Source organism: Monodon monoceros, unplaced genomic scaffold, assembly GCF_005190385.1.
Source record: "Monodon monoceros isolate NGI ecotype Baffin Bay Population unplaced genomic scaffold, NGI_Narwhal_1 Super_Scaffold_5, whole genome shotgun sequence".
NCBI lineage: Eukaryota > Metazoa > Chordata > Mammalia > Artiodactyla > Monodontidae > Monodon > Monodon monoceros.
The window spans coordinates 113,287,682-113,307,889 of record NW_021703782.1 but is presented as its reverse complement, the minus strand read 5'-3'; the positions used below and the strand labels follow the sequence as shown (position 1 = coordinate 113,307,889).

The 20,208-nt window shown below is 39.4% G+C and overlaps 1 protein-coding gene across 1 annotated transcript in view; it reads right to left on the bottom strand.

The window, feature by feature from the left end:
- The window catches only part of CACNA1B (calcium voltage-gated channel subunit alpha1 B), a 191,127-nt gene that overhangs the window by 65,234 nt on the left and 105,685 nt on the right, over positions 1-20,208 (bottom strand). Inside the window, 1 exon segment of the mRNA XM_029202413.1 lies at positions 19,671-19,888. Coding sequence (XP_029058246.1) covers positions 19,671-19,888 — 218 coding nt within the window.

The following is a 20,208-nucleotide window of genomic DNA, read 5'->3' as shown; positions in this document are numbered from 1 at the left end:
GTCCCGATTAATTCCCCTCCAGTCACTGCTGCACAAGAGCAAGACAAGGCTGGTCTCTGCCAGAAGCAAAGGGCCCCGAGGAGGATGCAGGGCTGAAGACGTGATGGTGCAAATGCAAACGGAGATTTAACTTCGCTATCATTTTGCACTCAGAGCGTTCTTGTTTTTGTTAGTGTTCTGGTTAAAGAGTTGCATATCTTGAATAATTTGCTCTTAACCTAACTTTTTCCACAAGGCCTATTATTTTCAATGCATGGCATTTTCAGAAATGCACACATAATGTTATAGCAGGAAGGTCTGTACTTCAGGAAGACAGAAAATGATATTAAAGGAAGGTCTGCAATGTAAGAAATTGGTTAATCTATCAATAAATAAACACAGTCTCTATAAAGTTGTTGGGAAGGAAGAAATTTTCCTCTACGTTCCTACGTTCTTCTGACTGGTCTAAGAATTAAACCGGCGTGAGGTTAACAGGAGAAAATCAAATTTAACTTCGTACATACGGGAACCACACATACGTGAGAGGTTCAGACAGAAGGATAAAATGAGGTATATACACCACCTTAAGCTAAGGAATGGGATAGGAGCCTGGGGCTTCCAAGGACAGGAGGGTCATTCATTGGACAATATAAAAAAGGGCAGGGTTTTGGTAATTGGATGCTTGCCCTGCCATACAGATGGGGCCACTTAGATAACATTTATCTCTGGTAATAACTCTTCCCTGGGAAAAGTCCCCAATTTAAATTCTTCTAGGTAGTTAAGGGAGGGGCGGTTGCTTCTCTTGAACCCACAGGGACTCGACTGCCCTTAGCTCAAAATAATCCTCATGCAGAAGTGACACATTCTGGGGAGGGTTCATCCTGAATGCCTACAAAGGCAGAACAATATCTGTTTTGTGGGGAGAAAAGGACTGAAACGCTGGATGCTACCAAGGAAGCTGGGGGAAATGTGATCGCAGCTGCTATTCTAAGGTCTTACTTAATAAAATAACTATCGATTTTGTTACGCATGCATGATAGAATTATAAGATAACCACTTTAAAAAAACAGAAAAATAATTCATAGTTTATAAACTAGAGGGGAAAATGTGACACGAAAGCAAATAAACAACCAATTATTCAATACTAAAAAGCAAGGAAAGGAGGAAAAAACATAGGAAAAATGGAACAAATGTCACAAGTCCAAGTAAACTAATAATCACAATACATACAAGCCGACGGAACCTGGCTACTGACTGACACAGATCACCCAGATGGAATTTTTAAAAATACAGTTATATGTAGTTTCCAAGAGACAAGCCTAAAATCGAGGCCACATGAAGGCTGGAAGCCAAAAGATGGGAAAAGATACACTTGGCAAACGTTCATTAAAAAAAACAAAATAAAACAAAACTCAGGTATATATTCACATCAGAAAAATACAATATAAGAAAAAATCATTATTAGAGTTAAAGTGGGTCAGCAGAAGATGACAAAAAGTTCAGCTCCAGTAAGACACAGCAATTTTAAATATACATAAAGTGGCTTAAAATATAGAAAGCAAACATATATTTTAACATAAGCTTTTTTTTTGAAAAAAGGAATAAATAAAAGAAAAAGCCTAACAAAAGAGATTCAGAAACACATAGTTCTATTTTAGAAACATACACAACAGTACTTGGTCATCTGTTAGCATGTTTCCTATACTGAACTGCATGTTTCAAACTATTCAAAACAACTGCATTAAATATAGAAACTTAAACACACACACACACACACACACACACACACACACACACACAGAGCAAGAGCTGACAGATCTACAGAAAGAGATTTCAATGCACAATGTCTTAATTATCGATGGGTCCGAGTGGCAAAATATTAGTGAATATATAGAATATTTAGCAACACAACTAACACACTCGATTTAGCAGACAAATATAACAAGCCAAGTGTTCCCCAAATTAGAGAAAACATATTCCTCTTAAGCATACATAAAACATTTACAAAAAAAAACATTTACAGAAGTCGACCATATGCTAAGCCATAAAGCAGTCGTAATCAAAGAAGACCCTCATGCAGGTCATGTCCTCTAATTACAGTACAATTAAGTTGCAATTTAAGGCAATAATCAGAAACCAAAAGATTAATTAAGATTTAAATTTTACAATTGGAAATTGAAAAACAGATGTTAAATAGTTCATGGGTCAAAACATTTTATATCACAGGCAGTATAAATGTGTCTACATAGAAAACAGCAGAAAAATGATTTAGAATAAGAGAGTCTGTTTGGCAACTCTGGCTGGACACAAAACTGAAGAACAAAAATTGCTTGCATTTCTACATGGTAGGGGCAAAACATTTTAGAATACAATTTTTTTAAACAATACTATTTGAAAAAAACAGAATAAGTAAAAAGACAAAAGAAGGAATTTGGGGCAGTGAAACTACTCTGTATGATACTATAATGACACAGGTCATTATACATTTGCCCAAACCTTTAAAAGGTACAGCACCAAGAGTGAGCCCTACTGTAAACCTTGGACTTTGGGTGAGAACGGTGGTTCATGGAGGCTCACTGACCGTAACAAATGTACCACTGGGTGGGGGAGGCCGACGGTGCAGGCGCAGGGAGTGTACAGCAAGTCTCTGTGCTTTCCATTTAATTTTACTTTGAAACTAAAACTGCTCTAAAAAAAAAAAAAAAAAGACAAAAATACAAATGTTTCAGGGTAACAGAAAAGAGATACAAATATAAAACTTAAGTAGTTAGGTAAAAATCCTATAATCTTACATTTGAATTACAAATGCCAAAAGAATACATGGTATATTCTTCTTTTTTAAAAAGAAAAAAAAAGTCCTAAAAAGCCTGAAAGCAGTAAAAATCTAGTAGCAATGACCACATTGGTAAATAATACTGTTTCTCACCAAAGGAACCACAGCCTCTCAGATCAGGCTCTACAGAAGCAGACCATGAGATGAGGGTCCATGTGCAAGTGACTGATTAAGGACGGACTCCCAGAATGAACTGGAAGGGAGAAAGAAGGCAGACCAGGGCAGCGAAGGAGGCCAAAGCAGGGCGCAGCTTCAGATAAAGTCCTGCAACAGCGTCAGCTGCTCCTTCGGGGGACCCTGGGGTCTGAACTAAGCCTCAAAGTTGTCAGACCTGAAGCCAGAGGGTCGGGCTTTCACCTCCCGCACTCCTTTGCCTGGTGAGGGCCACCTGGGGGCGTCAACCCTCAGGGACTTCCACCTTCCATCCCCCACGTGTTGGGAAGCACCTCTAGTGGTCAAGGGCAGCTCTCCAAAGAGGAGCTGAGGTGAGGCCACTGGAGGCAAAAGGACCCTGAAGGAAGGGAAGGGAGATCTGGAAAAACAGCAGGTGTCCAGGACACAGGTCTCCTTGGAGAAATGGCCGATTCCAGGTCTGGGCAGGAAAGGTACACAATGATCCTGGAATGCTTTGTCACAGATGAAAGCAGAAAGCTGTCAAAGACAACAGGCTGTGAGAAGGTAAAAAGGCCAACTTTAAGGGGCTCCCACTATCCAGAGACAGGACAATTTGAGCATCAGAGCTAACAGTGAGTCCAAAGGACTGAAACACACCAAACACGTTAAAATCCAAAGATTCATAACAATAATTTTGTTAAACCTCTCGATGACTGGATTTGGAGTTCCTAGTGTACCAACTCGCTATTTTGAAAACTCATATGTAAAGGGACGGAATTAAGCATGTATCTTGCTAATACAAATACAAACTGTATTTCAGGGTAACCAAAGAGTTGATGAGGGAAGTTCTTCCGTATAGAAAGTGTCAGAATAACTAATGCAGAGAACATGATAGAATTATAAATTCACAACTGTGCAATGCCAAATAAAATCACAGATCTGGGCGACCATCATCAGTGCCTACTAGATCATTAGGGGAAAGGTTGGTGGAGAACCTTACAGTGGATGGATCGGGCTCTACCCACCGATGCATCTTAACACTGCCCAAAGGAAAACACTAGATGGTATGTGGCTCCGAATGGAACGTGAGATGAAGCACACAGCCAGCCACCTATGAAGCTTCCCCAAAGAGTTTAACCTGATCACAATCAAGATCTGCAGTTCACAAACAAGGGTGATTTTGCCTCCTAGGGATACCTGGCAATGTCTGGAGACTTTTTTTTTTTTTTTTTGGCTGTCACAACTACAGGGTACTACTGGCATCTAGAGGGGAAAGGTCAGGGACGCTGCTAAACATCTTAAAATGCACAAGACAGCCACCACCAACAAAATTTCAGTAGTGCCAAGGTTCAGACGGCCTGTTTTAGGATCTAAATATCAGTTAACAGGAGATACTGAGGACAGAGAAATGTGTTAAATGACACCATGATGCAATCAACCCAATCCAGAATGGTTTACAGTTTCTTCAACAAATAAATGGCAGGCAGAAAACAGTCACAGAGTAAGACAGACATAAACAGATGAAGCTAAGTCAAATGAGCAAACCTTGTTTGGATCCTGATTCAAACAGATCAATCGTAAAGTTATTTTTGAGATAACTGGTAAAACTTGAACTTGGGATAGGTATTAGATAACACTAAGAAATTATTATAAACTTTGCTAGGTGTAATAATGCTATTGTGGTTGTTAAATCCTTAATTGTTAGAGATGCTTACAGACACAGTTATACCTAAAGTGATTAAAAGGAAAAAAAAGTGAAACATGATTGGCAAAATGTGGATAATTGCTTTGAGGGTGAGTGGCAGCAAATAGGGGTTCATTATACTTGTGTCTCTATTTAACACTGTTTCGATTTTCCATAATAAAAAGGTTTTTATGTAAGCAGCCATAGAGAGAAGAGAGAGCCACACAATGGAAGCATTTGGACTAATGATTAGCTTCTCTACAGAAACAACAGGAGGCAGAAGACAGTGGAATAGTCTCAAAACACAGAGAGGAAATAACTAACCAACTAGAATTCCATACAAATTGAAACTACTTTCACAAACAATGGCAAAAAGATTTTTCAGGCAAATTGAGAGAATTTACCACCATCAAACCTCAGTAAAAGAAATTAGAAAAGATGTTCTTCATGCAGAAGGGAAAAAAAGCCAAATGGATGATCTGAAATACAAGGGGTGATAAAATACAAGAAAAAAAAGTGGAATGAACAGGAAAAAAATTTTTAAACCAATAAAGAAACCTTTGCCATTTGGAAATTCAAAATTGTACTTACGAATAACTAATGGATCAAATAAGAAATCATAATGAAACCTGAAAAAAGATTTAGAACTAAAAAATATGACATTTCATAACTTGTAACATAAAACTAAAATAATTCTTAGAGTCAAAGTTAAAGCCTTCAACACTCTAGCAAAGTAGAAAGGCTTGTGTCAGAGCTGAGTATTCAACTAATAAATGGGGATATCGATTACAATAAGAAAGCAGAAGAAAAGAAACAATAAATAAGAACATGAGGACTTCCCTGGTGTCACAGTGGTTAAGAATCTGCCTGCTAACGCAGGGGACATGGGTTTGATCCCTGGTCTGGGAAGACCCCATATGCCGTGGAGCAGCTAAGCCTGTGTGCCACAACTACTGAGCCTGTACTCTAGAGCCCTTGAGCCACAACTCCTGTGCCTGCGTGCCACAACTACTGAAGCCCACCTGCCCTAGAGCCCGCACACCACAACTACTGAACCCACGTGCTGCAACTACTGAGCCAGTGTGCTGCAACTACTGAAGCCCGCGCACCCAGAGCCCTGCTCCGCAACAAGAGAAGCCACTGCAATGGGAAGCCCACGCACCGCAACAAAGAGTAGCCCGCACTTGCCGCAACTAGAGAAAGCCCGTCTGCAGCATCGAAGACCCAATGCAGCCAAAGAAAAAAAGAACTAATGAAACAGAAAAAGATATGATAGAGAAGCTCAAGAAGGCCAAAGTTGAGACTTTAGTAGCCTATTAAAATGGACAGAACTTTAGGGGGAAAAAAAGGGTTTATCAAGGGAAGGAGGAAGGGAGGGAGGGAGGGAGGGAAGGACGGAAAGAAGAAAAGAAGGAAGGAAGGAAATTAAAAATGTAATGTGGCCATAACTACAAATCCAGCAGAAACTAAAAAGATGAGAGGCTGGCTCCCATAGACGACAGCAGTCACCCACACTCAGATTTCTCCCTACGTGCTCCATAACCCATGTGGTCGATAAGGAGAGGTGACAAAATCAACCACAGTCCATGCCTACAGCATATGGGAAATAAGAAAACTACAAACTTGAATTAACATGTAAGTGGAAAAACAAACCTCAGACCTGCAGAATCAGGCAGGGATTGTATGCAGAAGGGAGAGTGAGGAGGGTCCTGGTAATGCTGGAACACAGACAACATCAACTCATTCATCCACAGGAGAAAAGCTCCCCACCCCCCGCCATCCCCCGCCAAGCAGGGAAATACTGAGAACAGGTATGAGGCCTGCTAGGTCAGGGTGTTGCTTCTGGGGACTTGAAAGGAGAGGCTTGGAAAGTACAAGGCACTGGAGATGGCAACCTGGAGAAGACAGTGAGAGACGCGACTTCAGCGGCTCAGTGATGTAGGGAAGGAAGAAACAAGTGTCTGAGGTCCAGGGTCCTCCAGAGATAGGATTTTATCACAGAATTAGAACTAGACAAACACTCCCCACTAGGTACCACTGAAAAAGAAACTGGGTTTCACTGTACTAAATAAGAAGGTGTTCTTGAACTAGAAATCAAGTAAGCTGCCCAAACCCCTCCCCTACTCTTCACAAAATCACATGTAATTTTTGGTCCAGGAGACTGTAACATACTTCCTCATTATCAGAAAAAGGAACCCAACAACCATACAAAGCTTCTACATAAGAACATAGAAAGTAAGGATGAAAACCTTTCAGGTAATAAAAATTCTCCACAAAAAAAAACTGCAAAGGAGGAAAACTGTTACACAACTTTCCAACATGAATTAAATATAATTAAACAAACAGTTGTTGATAAGGAAAAAACACCACAAAATCAGATTCAAAATAAAAATGTATGGACAACTAGGCGATGTGAGATGACAGCTGACCAAACTTAGGAGAGAAATTGAAGAAAAAGACAAAAATATCTGAGAAATAAAGTTAAAGAGAAAAAATCGTCTTGGAAATCACGAGACAACAGATAAGTCCAAGGGAAAATAGATATGCCTGAAATTATAGCAAGGGAAAAAGAATTTAGGAGTGAAATGAAGAATGAGTTTTCAGAAGGGTAAGAGAGAAATCCACACAGAAGATAGGCAAAGGAGATTTAACACGTGTATAACTGGAATGTCTGAAAAACAAAAATAAAACAATGTAATAGAACTAACATTTAAAACTGTAATCCCAGAAATTTTTCCTGAAATGAAATAACACCTACCAATTGATTTTTGACAAAAGAACCAAAGTAATTCCATGGAAAAAGACAGCGTTTTCAACAAACAGTAATGGAACAAATGGACATCAATGGTGGTGGGGGAGGGGATAATGAGAACCTCAACCCTTACCTCATGCCATATATAAAAATTAACTCAAGACTTCAGCTTCTGAAAAGATGGAATAGAGATACTTTCTTCCATTCATCCTTCTAAGCACAACTAAAAACCCTGGACATCATACGTAAGGCCAACCTAAGAAGATTCCGAAAGGTGGAGAAAAGAAGGCAGATTTGCTGGTATCTTGGAAACTGAGGAACAACACAACAGGTTTTGTTTCTGGGTTTTTTTTTTTTTAATGCCTCATATATCCTTGGTGCTGGAGAAGCCAGCAACCCAGAATGCCAACAGGAAAGATTTTTAAAGGCCAGCTCTCCCTAGTGACAGGACCAGGAAAGGTAGAGCCTAACCAGATGGGAAATTTATAGCCAATAACCACTCTACTAACACCACAGAAAAAAACCACAGCCCTACTTCCACTCATATGAGCAGAGGCCAAGTGGGGAGCCTAGACCTCCACCCTCACCAGTCTGTAATGAGGTACCCAAAGCCCCTGCTGAGGTGGTATCAGAGAGAGCCAAGTGAGTGCAGGAACTTTCAAACCCACCCTGTGGTAATAACAAGACTCCCAACCCATACAATATCAGAAAAGATTACATGGGTAGCCTGGATTTCGATTCTTACCCAGAGGTAAGGAGGCACCCCCTTCCCTTTATCTGCTAGAGTGAATCTTAGTGGAAAGTCGGGACTTTTACCACCACCCAGAGGTAATGAGGTCAACCCTTACTGTGTCAATGCAGGCCATGTAGGGAACAGTAACAAGGATTCCCCTCTCTCCCAGACAAGACGGTATCAGTGGAAGCCCAGTGGGGAGCTAGAATTCCCAGCTCAGCCCAGCAGGGACAAGGAACCCACTCCCACTGGGTGTCAATGGAGGGCAAGTGAGGAACCTGTATTTCACCCCAATTTGTCAATAATGAGGCAGCTCCCCAACCCTCCTCCTGTTGGTGTGTTGTCACAGCAGACCAGCAAAAACAGAAGACTTAAATAAGACTCAGAGGCTCATAACATAATATCAAAATGTTTAGGTTTCAATCAAAAATCACTTGTCATACCAAGAACCAGGAAAAACTCAATTTGAATGAGAAAAGACACCAAGATAATACAGATGTTAGAATTATCTGACAATGATTTTAAAGTACCCATCATAAAAATGCTTCAACAGATGATTAAAAACACATTTGAAACAAATGAGGAAAAAATCTCAGCAAAGAAAAAGAAGATATAAAGAACCAAACATAAATTTTAGAACTGAAAAATACAGTAACTGAAATTAAAAACTTAATAGATGGGCTCAACAGCAGAATGGAGGGCACAGAGGAAAGAATTAGTGAACTGGAAGACAGAACAATAGAAATTACTCGATCTAAACAACAGAGAGAAAACAGACTGAAAAAAGTAAACAGAGCCTCAGGGACCTTCGGGACTATAACGAAAGATCTACCATTCATGTCAACAGAGTCCTGGAAAGAAAAGAGAAAGAGGGCAGAGCTGAAGACGCAGTCAAAGACATAATGGATGAAAATTTTCCAAAATTGGCAAAAAGACATAAACCTACAAATTCAAGAAGCTGAGTGAACCCCAAACAGGATAAACCTAAAGAAACTCATGCCAAAATACATCATAATCAAACTTCTGAAATATAAAGACAAAGAAAAAATCTTGAAAGCAGCGAGAGAGAAACAACATCTTACCTATAGGAAGAAAACAATTCGAATGACAGTGGATTTCTCATCAGAAACCATGGAGGTCAGAAGGATGAGGCACACGTTTTTTCAAGTGCTGAAAAAAAAAGAACTGTCAACCCAGAATTCTATACCCAGTGAAAATATCCTTCAGGAATGAAAGGAAAATCAAGACATTCTCAGATGAAGGAAAACTAAGAGAATCTGTCACCTTCAGACCTACCCTAAAAGAATGGCTAAGGAAGGTCCTCCAAACAGAAAGTTATGGAAGAAGAAATATTAGAATATCAGGAAGGAAGAAACAAAGAACAGTAGAAAGAGTAAAAATACAACACACTTTCCTTCTCCTCTTGAGTTTTCTGAATTACATTTTACAGTTGAAGCAAAAATTATAACACACAATGATGTGCTTCTAAATATATGTAGAGGAAACATTTAATTATTTTATACATGCGGAGGAAAAAGAGAGGTAAAGTTTCTATACTTTACTCCAACTGGTAAAATGACAACCCTAGTAGACTGAGACAAGTTATATATATGTAATACCTAGAGGAGCCATTAAAAAACCAATACAAAGAGATACACTCAAAAATACTATAGATAAATCAAAGTGGAATTCTAAAATATAAACAAGTAACCCACAGGAATGCAGGAAAAAGAAACCAGAAAAATAAAAAATAGAAAGAATAGGGGGACTTCCCCGGCAGTCCAGTGGTCAAGACTCCACGCTTCCAACGCAGGGGGCGTGAGTCTGATCCCTGGCTGGGGAACTAAGATCCCATATGCTGTGCAGTGCAGCCAAAAAATAAAAAATAGAAAAAACAGACAATAGGAAAAATAAAACAGAATATGTAAGCCATAATATATAATTACATTAAACATAAATTGTCTAAATATTTTTAAAATATGCAAAAAAAAAAAAAGAACTGACAGAATGGATGAAAAACATGACCCAACGATATGCTGTCTACAAGAAACTAGCTTAAAATATACCTATATAGCTAGTTTAAAAGTAAAAAGATGAAAAAAGATACACATCTTATAGGCAAATATTAATTTAAAAAATTTAAAAAAACAAGGGTGGGTATATTTATATCAGATAAAGTAAACATCAAAGCAAAGAAATTTATCAGGTATAAGGGACACATTACACAATGATAAAAGAGTCAATCTTTCAAGAAGACAGAATTCTAAATGTGTATGTACTCAGCAACAGAGCTGAAAAATATGTAAAGCAAAAACAGATGAAACTGAAAGAAACAGGTCTGGATAGGGGTTTAAGAAGCACATTTATAGTTGGATACTGGAACATCTCTTTCCCGACAATTGATAGATCTAGACAGAAAATCAGCATGCACACAGAACTCCACAGGATCCAACAGGATCTAACTTATACTTACAGAATACTCCACCCAGCAACAGCAGTATACATATTCCTTTCAAGCACACCCAGAACACATACCAAGAAAGGCCATCTCCTGGGCTAGTAAACAAACCTTAACAAATTTAAAAGAACTGAAATCATACAGAGTGTGTTCACTGACCACAAAATAATCAAACTAGACACCAAACAGAAAGATAACAGGAAAATCTCCAAACACTTGGAAACTAAATAACACATTTCTAAATAACCCATGAGTCAAAGAGCAAGTCTCAAGGGAAATTTTTAAAACAAAACTGAATGAAAATGAAAAGATAACATATCAGAATCTGTGGGACACAGCTAAAGCAGTACTAAGAAGAAAATTTATAGCACTAAATGTTTACCTTAGAAAAGAGGAAAAGACTTAATCTAAGCTCCCATCTCAGGAAACTAAAAAAGAGCAAAATAAACCCGAAGCAAAGAGAGAAGAAAATAATAAAGAGCAGAAATCAAACGCAATTGGAAACAGAAAAACAATAGAGAAAATCAATGAAACAAGAATGCGTTTCTTTGAAAAGATCAACGAGAGTAACAAATTTCTAGTAAGACTGACAAAAAAGAGACAAGACACAAAGCACCAATATCAAGAATGAGACAGGGGCAGTCACTACAGATCATGAAGACATCAAAAGATAATAAGGGAATACTACAAACAACTATACACACATAAATTTGACAACTTAAAGGAAATAGGCCAATTCCTTCAAAAGCACAAACTAATGCAACTCACCCAGTATGATTACATAACATAGCCCTATTAAGGCTAATTTTTAAATTCCAAAAGAGAAATGTTTCATTGGCAAATTCTGTCCAACATTTAAAGAATTAACACCAATTCTACACAGTCTCCTCCAAAAAACATAATAAGAAACACTATCCAATTCATTTTATGAATTTAGTATTATTCTGATACCAAAACCAGACAAAGAGTACAAAAAAGAAAACTGTAGCGCAATATCCCTCATGAATACAGAGGCAAAACTCTCTAACAAAATATTATCAAACAGAATTCAGGGCTTCCCTGCTGGCGCAGTGGTTGAGAGTCCGCCTGCCAATGCAGGGGACGCGGGTTCGTGCCCCGGTCTGGGAGGATCCCACATGCCGCGGAGCGGCTGGGCGCGTGAGCCATGGCCGCTGAGCCTGCGCGTCCAGAGCCTGTGCTCCGCGACGGGAGAGGCCACGACAGTGAGAGGCCCACGTACCGCAAAAAACAAACAAACAAACAAACAACAACAACAAAAAAAACAGAATTCAGCAATATATAAAGATAATTATACACAATGACCAGCAGAGTTTATCCCAGGGATGCAAGGCAGGTCAATATTTGAAAATCAATCAATGTGTAAACTACCATGTTACAGAAGAAAAACCACATAATCATATCAATTGAGGCAGAAAATCTGATAAAATTCAACACTCATTTAATATAAAAACTTAGAAAAATAAAAGCGACAGAGGGGAATTTCCTCAACTTGATAAAGAACATCTTTAAAAAAAACCAAACAAACCCCAAAACAACAGCTAACATAATACTTAATGGTGAAAGACTGAGCGCTCCCTCCTCCCACAAGATGGGAACAAGGGAAGAACGTCAGTTCTCACCGCTGCTATCCGACACTGTACTGGAAGTCACAGCACCACAAGGGAAGAAGGGAAATAGAAGGCATACATATCAGAAAGTAAAAAATAAAACTGTTCACTTGCAGAGTACTTGATTCTCTATATACTAAATCCCAAGGAATCTACAAACACTGAGGGAAAATATAAACCAAAATTGCGTAATTCCTTTAAAATCTGGTGAAAATGAAAACACCAAATATCAGAATCTATAGGCTACAATTAAATTAGTAATCAGAGGATAATTCAGAGCCTTAAATAATCATATAATAAAGACTAAAATAAACTTAAGTCTCCAACTAAAGAAGCTAGAAAAGGAATGACAAAGTAAAACAAAAAAAGGCAGAAGGAGGCACATAATGAAAATAAAATTGGAAAAAAAATGATTTTTAAAGAAAACCATAGTAGAACTAACAAAGATGCTGGTTCTTTTTATAAAAATCCACAAATTGTATAAACTTCTAACTAATTTAATCAAGAACATAAGGGGGAAACACAAAATATACAGGATAAAAAATAAGAAGGGGGAAAAAAACAGTGAGCCAGAGCAAATTGTTTTAAAAACTTAAGCCACTTCTTTGCATAGCTCTTATGTACATAAATTGGAAAACCTAGATCAAATGGATCATTACAGTTTACCAAACTGATCTTAGGAGATAAGAAAGTTTAAACAGACCAATATCCATACAGAAACAGATAAATTATCAAAGAATTATCCTAACAACAACAACAAAAACCAAACCCAGATGATTTATTTCACAACGGAACTGTACCAAATCTGTAAAGACCAAGTAATCCTAATGCTACTTAAACTACCCCAGAAAAGGAAAAGAAGCAAACGTCCTAATTCTTTTTATGGATCAATAATAGGTACACCCTATAGAACATCTCCTCAGGTAAAATTTCTCAACAGAGCACCTCCTAGTTTTATAATAAATACTCAACAGAGCACCTCTGAGTTTTATAATACTCACACTTCAGGAGAATACATGTATCTCTCATTACAACGTTGTTGAGGCTTTCTTGACTGTTGTTTATGCAGGAAAAATGTATACATCCCCAAAACTCAAAACACTGAAAACTGTCAGGCAAGATTCCAAAGTCAGTTGGTTAGCTATCAGAATCCTGTGTCGATGTTTTTGAAAAGCGCAAGTTTCACTGAAGGAGGTGTCCAAAGCAATTGCTTGTTAACAGCTATTTTAACTGTGGTGATCAGGAAACAATGTATTAAGTGTTTTCTGTGACTAACTGTGCTTTAGTTCTGTTTTAAGAAATTGGTTGGGGATTTTGAGTACAACTAATTATAATACATTATAATTTGTATAGTACATTACAATTTTTCCCATCTAAAATAATGGGAAATGGGACTCCCACTACAACATGTGATTTTCAGAAATGGATTAATGAAGTTAAGCAAGAGGTAACTATATAGCATTAATACCTAAACCTTATGACACTTGAACATAATATAGGAAAGCTACAGAACACATCTCAATATCCTAAAATACATCTCAATCCAAAAATCCTCCATAAAGTATCAATATTATCAAACAGAATCCAGCATCACATTAAAAAATAAATATGATAACCTAGTGGGGTTTATTCTAAGATTGCAAAGATAGTTCAAGATCTGAAAACTTATTAGTGTAAATCCCCATATTTAAGGGGAAAATATATGATCTCTATGGATGCCGAAAAGACCTTCGACAAAATTCAACATCTATTCCAGATAAAAAAATACTTACTGAAAAAGAAATTAATGAACACTATAACATGATCTTATACACACACAGACACACAGACGTAGACACACACCTCTCAAGCCCAAAACCAGAATCTTACTTAGTGTAGGCAGAAGCAAGGTAAGGGTACCTAGTAACTCCAATGTTAGTATATTAGCTGGTGAAATCAGGCAAAAGAAAGAAAGAAAGGACGAAAGAAGGAAGGAAGGAGGGAGGGAAGGAAGGAAGGAGAGAGAGAGGAAGGAAGGAAGGAAGGAAGACCTAATATTTGGAAAGGAATAGTTACAACTGTATTTGCAAAATTTTGCATAATGTACTTGGGAAAAAACAAAGAGAATCAATGCTAAAACTAAAGAACAATCTGAAGATACAGAAAAGTAGTAGGATACAAAATTAACATATAAAAGTCAATAGCCTAGATTTCTGTTCCTAGCAGAAGTCACACCAGGGACCAAATTAACCCTCCCACCAGTAACAATCCAAAACACCAGACATTAAGAAAATGAAAAGACAAGCCACCAACTGGGAGAAAATATCTGCAAATCACATATCTGATAAAAGTCTTTATCAAAATTATACAAAGGACTCTAAAAATTCAACAATTAGAAAACAACAACCCAATTTAAAAGTGGGCAAAATGACATTAAAAGGATAATAAATTAATACTATGAACAACTCTATGCCCACAAGCTTGATAAACTGCTTGAAATGGACCAGTTCCTTGGAAGGACACAATCTGCCAATATTCAAGAAGAAACAGACAGTCCAAATAGGTTTATATCTATTCCTTCTAACTAGGTTTATACCTATTAAAGAGATTGAATCAATAATCAACTACCTTCTAAAACAGGAAACACCAGGCCCAGATGGGTTCACTGGTGAATGCTACCATATATTTAAGAAAGAAATCATACCCATTCTCTACAATCTCTTTCAGAAGATAGAAGCAAAGGGAATACTTCAAACTAATTCTAGGAGGCCACCATTACCCTGATACTAAAACCAAACAAGCCATCACAAGAAAACTATAGACCAATATCTCCCGTGAATATAGATATAAAAATTCTCAACAAAACATTAGCAAATCGAACCCAAAAAAGTATAAAAAGAATTATATACCACAACCAAGTGGGATTAATCCCAGACATGTGAGGCTGGTCCAACATTCAAAAATCAATTAACACAGGACTTCCCTGGTGGTGCAGTGGTTAATAATCTGTCTGCCAATGCAAGGGGACACAGGTTCTATCACTAATCCAGGAAGATCCCACATGCCGCGGAGCAACAAAGCCCGTGCGCCGCAACTACTGAGCCCGTGCTCTAGAGCCCGTGTGCCATGACTACGGAGCCCACATGCCACAACTACTGAAGCCCATGCCCCTAGAGCCCGTGCTCAGCAACAAGAGAAGCCACCACAATAAGAAGCCCGTGCACCGCAACAAAGAGTAGCCCCCCGCTCGCTGCAACTAGAGAAAGCCTGTGCACAGCAATGAAGACCCAACACAGACAAATAAATGAACTAAAAATAAATAAGTAAAATTATTTTTAAAAATCAATTAATGTAATCCATAATAACATCAACAAACTAAAAAAGAAAAATCATATGATCATATCAACAGGTGCAGAAAAAGCATTTGACAAATCCAACACCCCTTCACCATAAAAACTCTCAGTAAATTGGAATAAAGGGAATATTTCCTCAACTTTATAAAGAATATGTACCAAAAAAACCTACAGCTAACATCATACTTAATGGTGAGAAACTCAAAGCTTTCCTACTAAGATCACGTACAAGGAAGAGATGCCCCTCTCACCACTCCTTTTCAATACCATAGCGGAAGTCCTTGCTAACGCAATAAGGCAAACAACAACAACAACAACAAACTATACAGATTGGGAAGTAAGACTAAAAACTTGTATTTGTTTGCAGATGGCGTGATCACCCATAGAGAATATCTGATAGAATCAACAAAAGAACTCCTGGAACTAATAACTGATTTTACCAAGGTTGCAGGATACAGGGTTAACACACAAAAAGTCAACTGTTTTCCTATATACCGACAATGAACAAGTGAAATTTAAAAAACACAACACCGTTTACATTAGCACCCCACCAAAATGAAATACTTAAGCATAATTCTAACAAAATATGTACAAGATCCCTATGAGGAAAACTACAAACTCTGATGCATGAAATAAAGGAACTAAATAAATGGAGAGATGTTCCATGTTCATGGATGGGAGGACTCAACATTGTCAGTTCTTCCCAACTTGATCTATAGATTCAATGCAGTCTCAATCAAAATCCCAGCAGTTTATTTTATGGATATCAGCAAAATGATTCTAAAGTTTACATGGAGATGTAAAAGACTCAGAATAGCCAAAACTTCAATATTAAAGAAGACCGAAGTTAGAGGATTGGCACCACCCAACTTCAAGACTGACTATATAGCTACGGTAATCAAGACAGTGTGGTACTGGGGAAAGAATGAACAAATAGGTCAACAGAACAGAACAGAGAGTCCAGAAACGGGCCCCCACAAATAACAGTCAACTGATCTTTGACACGAGAGCAAAGGCAATACAGTGGAACAAAGATAGTGTCTTCGACAAATGGTGTTGGAACAACTGGACATCCACATGCCAAAAAAATTAATCTGGAGAGACTTTACACCCTTCACAAAAATTAACCCAAAATGGCTCATAGGCCTAAATGTGAAATGTGAAACTATAACACTCCTAGGAGATAATGAACAACTCTCGCTCTGTGAAAGACATCAAGAGAATGAGAACACAAGCAACAAACCGGGAGAAAATGTTTGCAGAAGACACCTCGGATAAAAGACTGTTATCCAAAATATACAAAGAACTCTTAAAACTCAAAAATAAAAGCAACAACCTGATTAAAAAATGGGCAAAAGACCTTAACAGACACCTCACCAAAGAAGACATACGGAGGGTAAATAAGCACATGAAGATGTTTCCCAGCAAACGTCATCAGGGAAACGCAAACTGAAACAATCTGACACCATGACACACCTATTAGAATGGCCAAAATCTGAACAGGGACAACACCAAATGCTGGCAAAGATGTGCAGCAACAGCAATTCTCATTTATTGCTGGTGGGAACATAACATGGTACAGCCAGCTTGGCGGTTTCTTACAAAACTAAACATATTCTTGCCATATGATCCAACCATCACTCTCTTTAGGATTTAGCCAAAGGAGTTGAAAACTTATGTCCACACAAAAACGTGCACACAAATGTTTATAGCAGCTTTATTCATAATTGCCAAAATTTGGAGGCAACCAAGATGTTCTCCAGTAGTTGAATGCGTAAATAAACTAAGGTACATCCAGACAATGGAATATTATTCAGCACTAAAAAGAAATGAGCTACTAAGCCATGAAAAAACATGGAGGAACCTTAAATGCATATTGGTGAGTGAAAGAAGCCAATTTGAAGAGGCTACACACTGTATGATTCCAACTATATGACATTCTGGAAAAGGCAAAAGAACAAAGACAATGAAAAGATCAGTGGTTGCCAGACGTTGATGGGAGGTGAGGAGGGACGAACAGGCAGAGCACAGAGAATTTTTAGGGCAATGAAAATATTGTGTGTCATGTTACAATGATGGATATATGTCATTACACGTTTGTCCAAACCCACAGAATGTACAACATCAAGAGTGAACTCTAATGTACCCTGTGCACTTTGGGTGATTATGATGTGTCAATGTAGTTTTATCCTTGGTTTAAAAAAAAAAAAAAAAGCACCATTCTAATGAGAGATGCTGATAATAGGGAAGGCTATGCATGTGTGCAGGCAGAGAGTATATGGAAATCTCTCTACCTTCCTCTCAATTTTGTTTTGAACCTTAAACTGCTCTTTAAAAATTTGTCTCTAAAATTTTTTTCAAATAAAAAAATTTAAAAGTGGGCAAAAGATATGAACAGGCACCTCACCAAAGAAGATATACAGATGTCAAATCAGCGTATGAAAAGACGCTCAAGATCATATATCGTTAAGGAATTGCAAATTAAAACAATGAGGTATCAATACACACGTATTAGAATGGCAAAAATCTGAAACACTGACAATACCAAATGTCGGAGAGGATGCGAGGCAACAGGAATTCTCATTTACTGCTGGTGGGAATGTAAAAATGATATAGCCAGTTGGTTAGACCAGTTTCTTATAAAGCTAAATGTAGTTTTACCACACAATCCAAAAACCATGCTCTTAGGTATTTACCCAAATGAGGTGGAAATGTATGTCTACACAAAAACCTGAACATGAATGCTTATAATAGCTTTATTCATAACTGACAAAATTTGTAAGCAACAAACGTGTCTTTCAATAGGTGCATGGATAAATAAAGCGTGGTCCATCCAGACAACGGAATATTATTCAGCACTAAAAAGAAATGAGCTACCAAACCACGAAAAGACACGAAGGAACCTTAAATGCACATGGGTAAGTGAAAGAAGACAATCTAAAGAGGCTACGTACTAGGTGACTCCAACTATAAGACGTTCTGGAAAAGGCAAACTACAGAGACAGTAAAAAGATCAGTGGCTGCCAGGGTTGGGGAGGAGGGGCCACACCTCGACTCCCGTGGACAAAAACCAGGTGGGGACCCTCAAGCTAGTCCAGAAAGAATGAGACCCGGGGGCTGATTTCGGGAGTCTGGGAAGGCAGACACACTACTGCCATGGGAGGTGTAACGACAGAATGGACCAGGGAAAGCCTTCTTCCAAGGAAGCAACGAGGAAGGGGGAGGCTCAGCGGGCAGAGCCAGCCACCCCCACTGTTACACCTGGCGCTGTGCACTATCCATCGGCCCCAGGCGAGAGCCCCTGAGTAAGAGGGAGCGCCCGTTCTGTGCGTGGACACGTCTGCAGACAGGCAAGCATGTGGCAGCACCTGGGCCTGCCTGAGGCTGAATCTTCATCTGGAATTCCAAGTCACCTCTGCCCCTGGGAATGTTTTTTTCTATCCTTGGTGTTCACAAAACGCCCGTGCACCTGCGCATAATGTGAAGGGCCTGTCTTTGTCACCTGCAGGTTGGCATTTTATCTACACTGTGCCCTCAGTGCCCGCACACAAGTCAGTTGTGGAGTGGCTACTCCGTCATGACCTCACACACGGTGTGAGGGAGGGAGGGGAAGAAAAAGGGAAGCTCAGGCAAAGGCCTGGGAGGAACTGCAGAGCCAGGACCATAAGTAAGTGGGTGGAATACCACCACCCTGAGACCCCCCCTCCTCTCACCCGCTAGCTCCCGACCTTAGTCAGGTCTGTGGCCACAGTCCTTAGCAGCGTTTGTGCGACCGTGAAGAGCCGTGACCACGTTGCGGTCTGTCTTCCCGACGAGACTCTGAGCCCCGCGAGGGCAGCCAGTCCCACTCCCCCCTGCTGTGCCCCCTGCACTCTAACACCATGCCTGGCACTTACCTGGTAAATTGCAAATGTCGCTGGAAGGAAGCAGACTAGAGCTTAAGTGACATGTAATGGCAAGAGGGCTCCTCTGGGGCACTGGAAAGCAAAGGGATAGCAAGGCACAAATGCTGACAGCAAAGACTTTCCAGTTGGGGAACAATTCACAGAGGCAAGCTCTGTCCCCGGGTGGCTGTCATGGAGCAGGAGGGAAGGGGGGAGAGCAAACAGAGCCTGCACAAGGTGGGCCCTGCCCTGATGTTATGGGGAGATACTCACTGGAAACGACCGTGGTCTCCCCAGGAAGGCCAGTCAGCATCACTGGGATGTGCACAGTGGTGCTCAGATCCGAGGGTTGACTGCCCATTCGAGTAACGTTCCGCTGATTATCTGCATCCTCGGGCTGTTCTTCCACCTTCTCTAGACAGGTGCTGGGCAGGGCATGCACAGGGCCCACACCCATTACCCCACTGGCCTCCAGATCACAGTGCGACTCCCTGCAACCAAGAATGCACATCAGAGTCTGACGAAGAGCCAAACTCCTATTCAGTCTGCAAAACCCAGCTTCTTAAACCCCTATCCAGATCAAATAAATCCCTGATCACCTCCTCTGTCATGGTTTTTATCACCCTATACATTTCTGTTTTTAGGTCTGAAAGGTAGGGACAGGGCTGACTCACCTGTTTGTCCCTGGCACAAGGCCAGGCATGGGTGATATCACGTTATGTGTATATAACAGAACTGTTTGCAGAACGAAGAAGCCTGGAAGAGGATGTTACCCTAAGCCACCCCACCTGGGGCCCCACCAGGGCAAAGG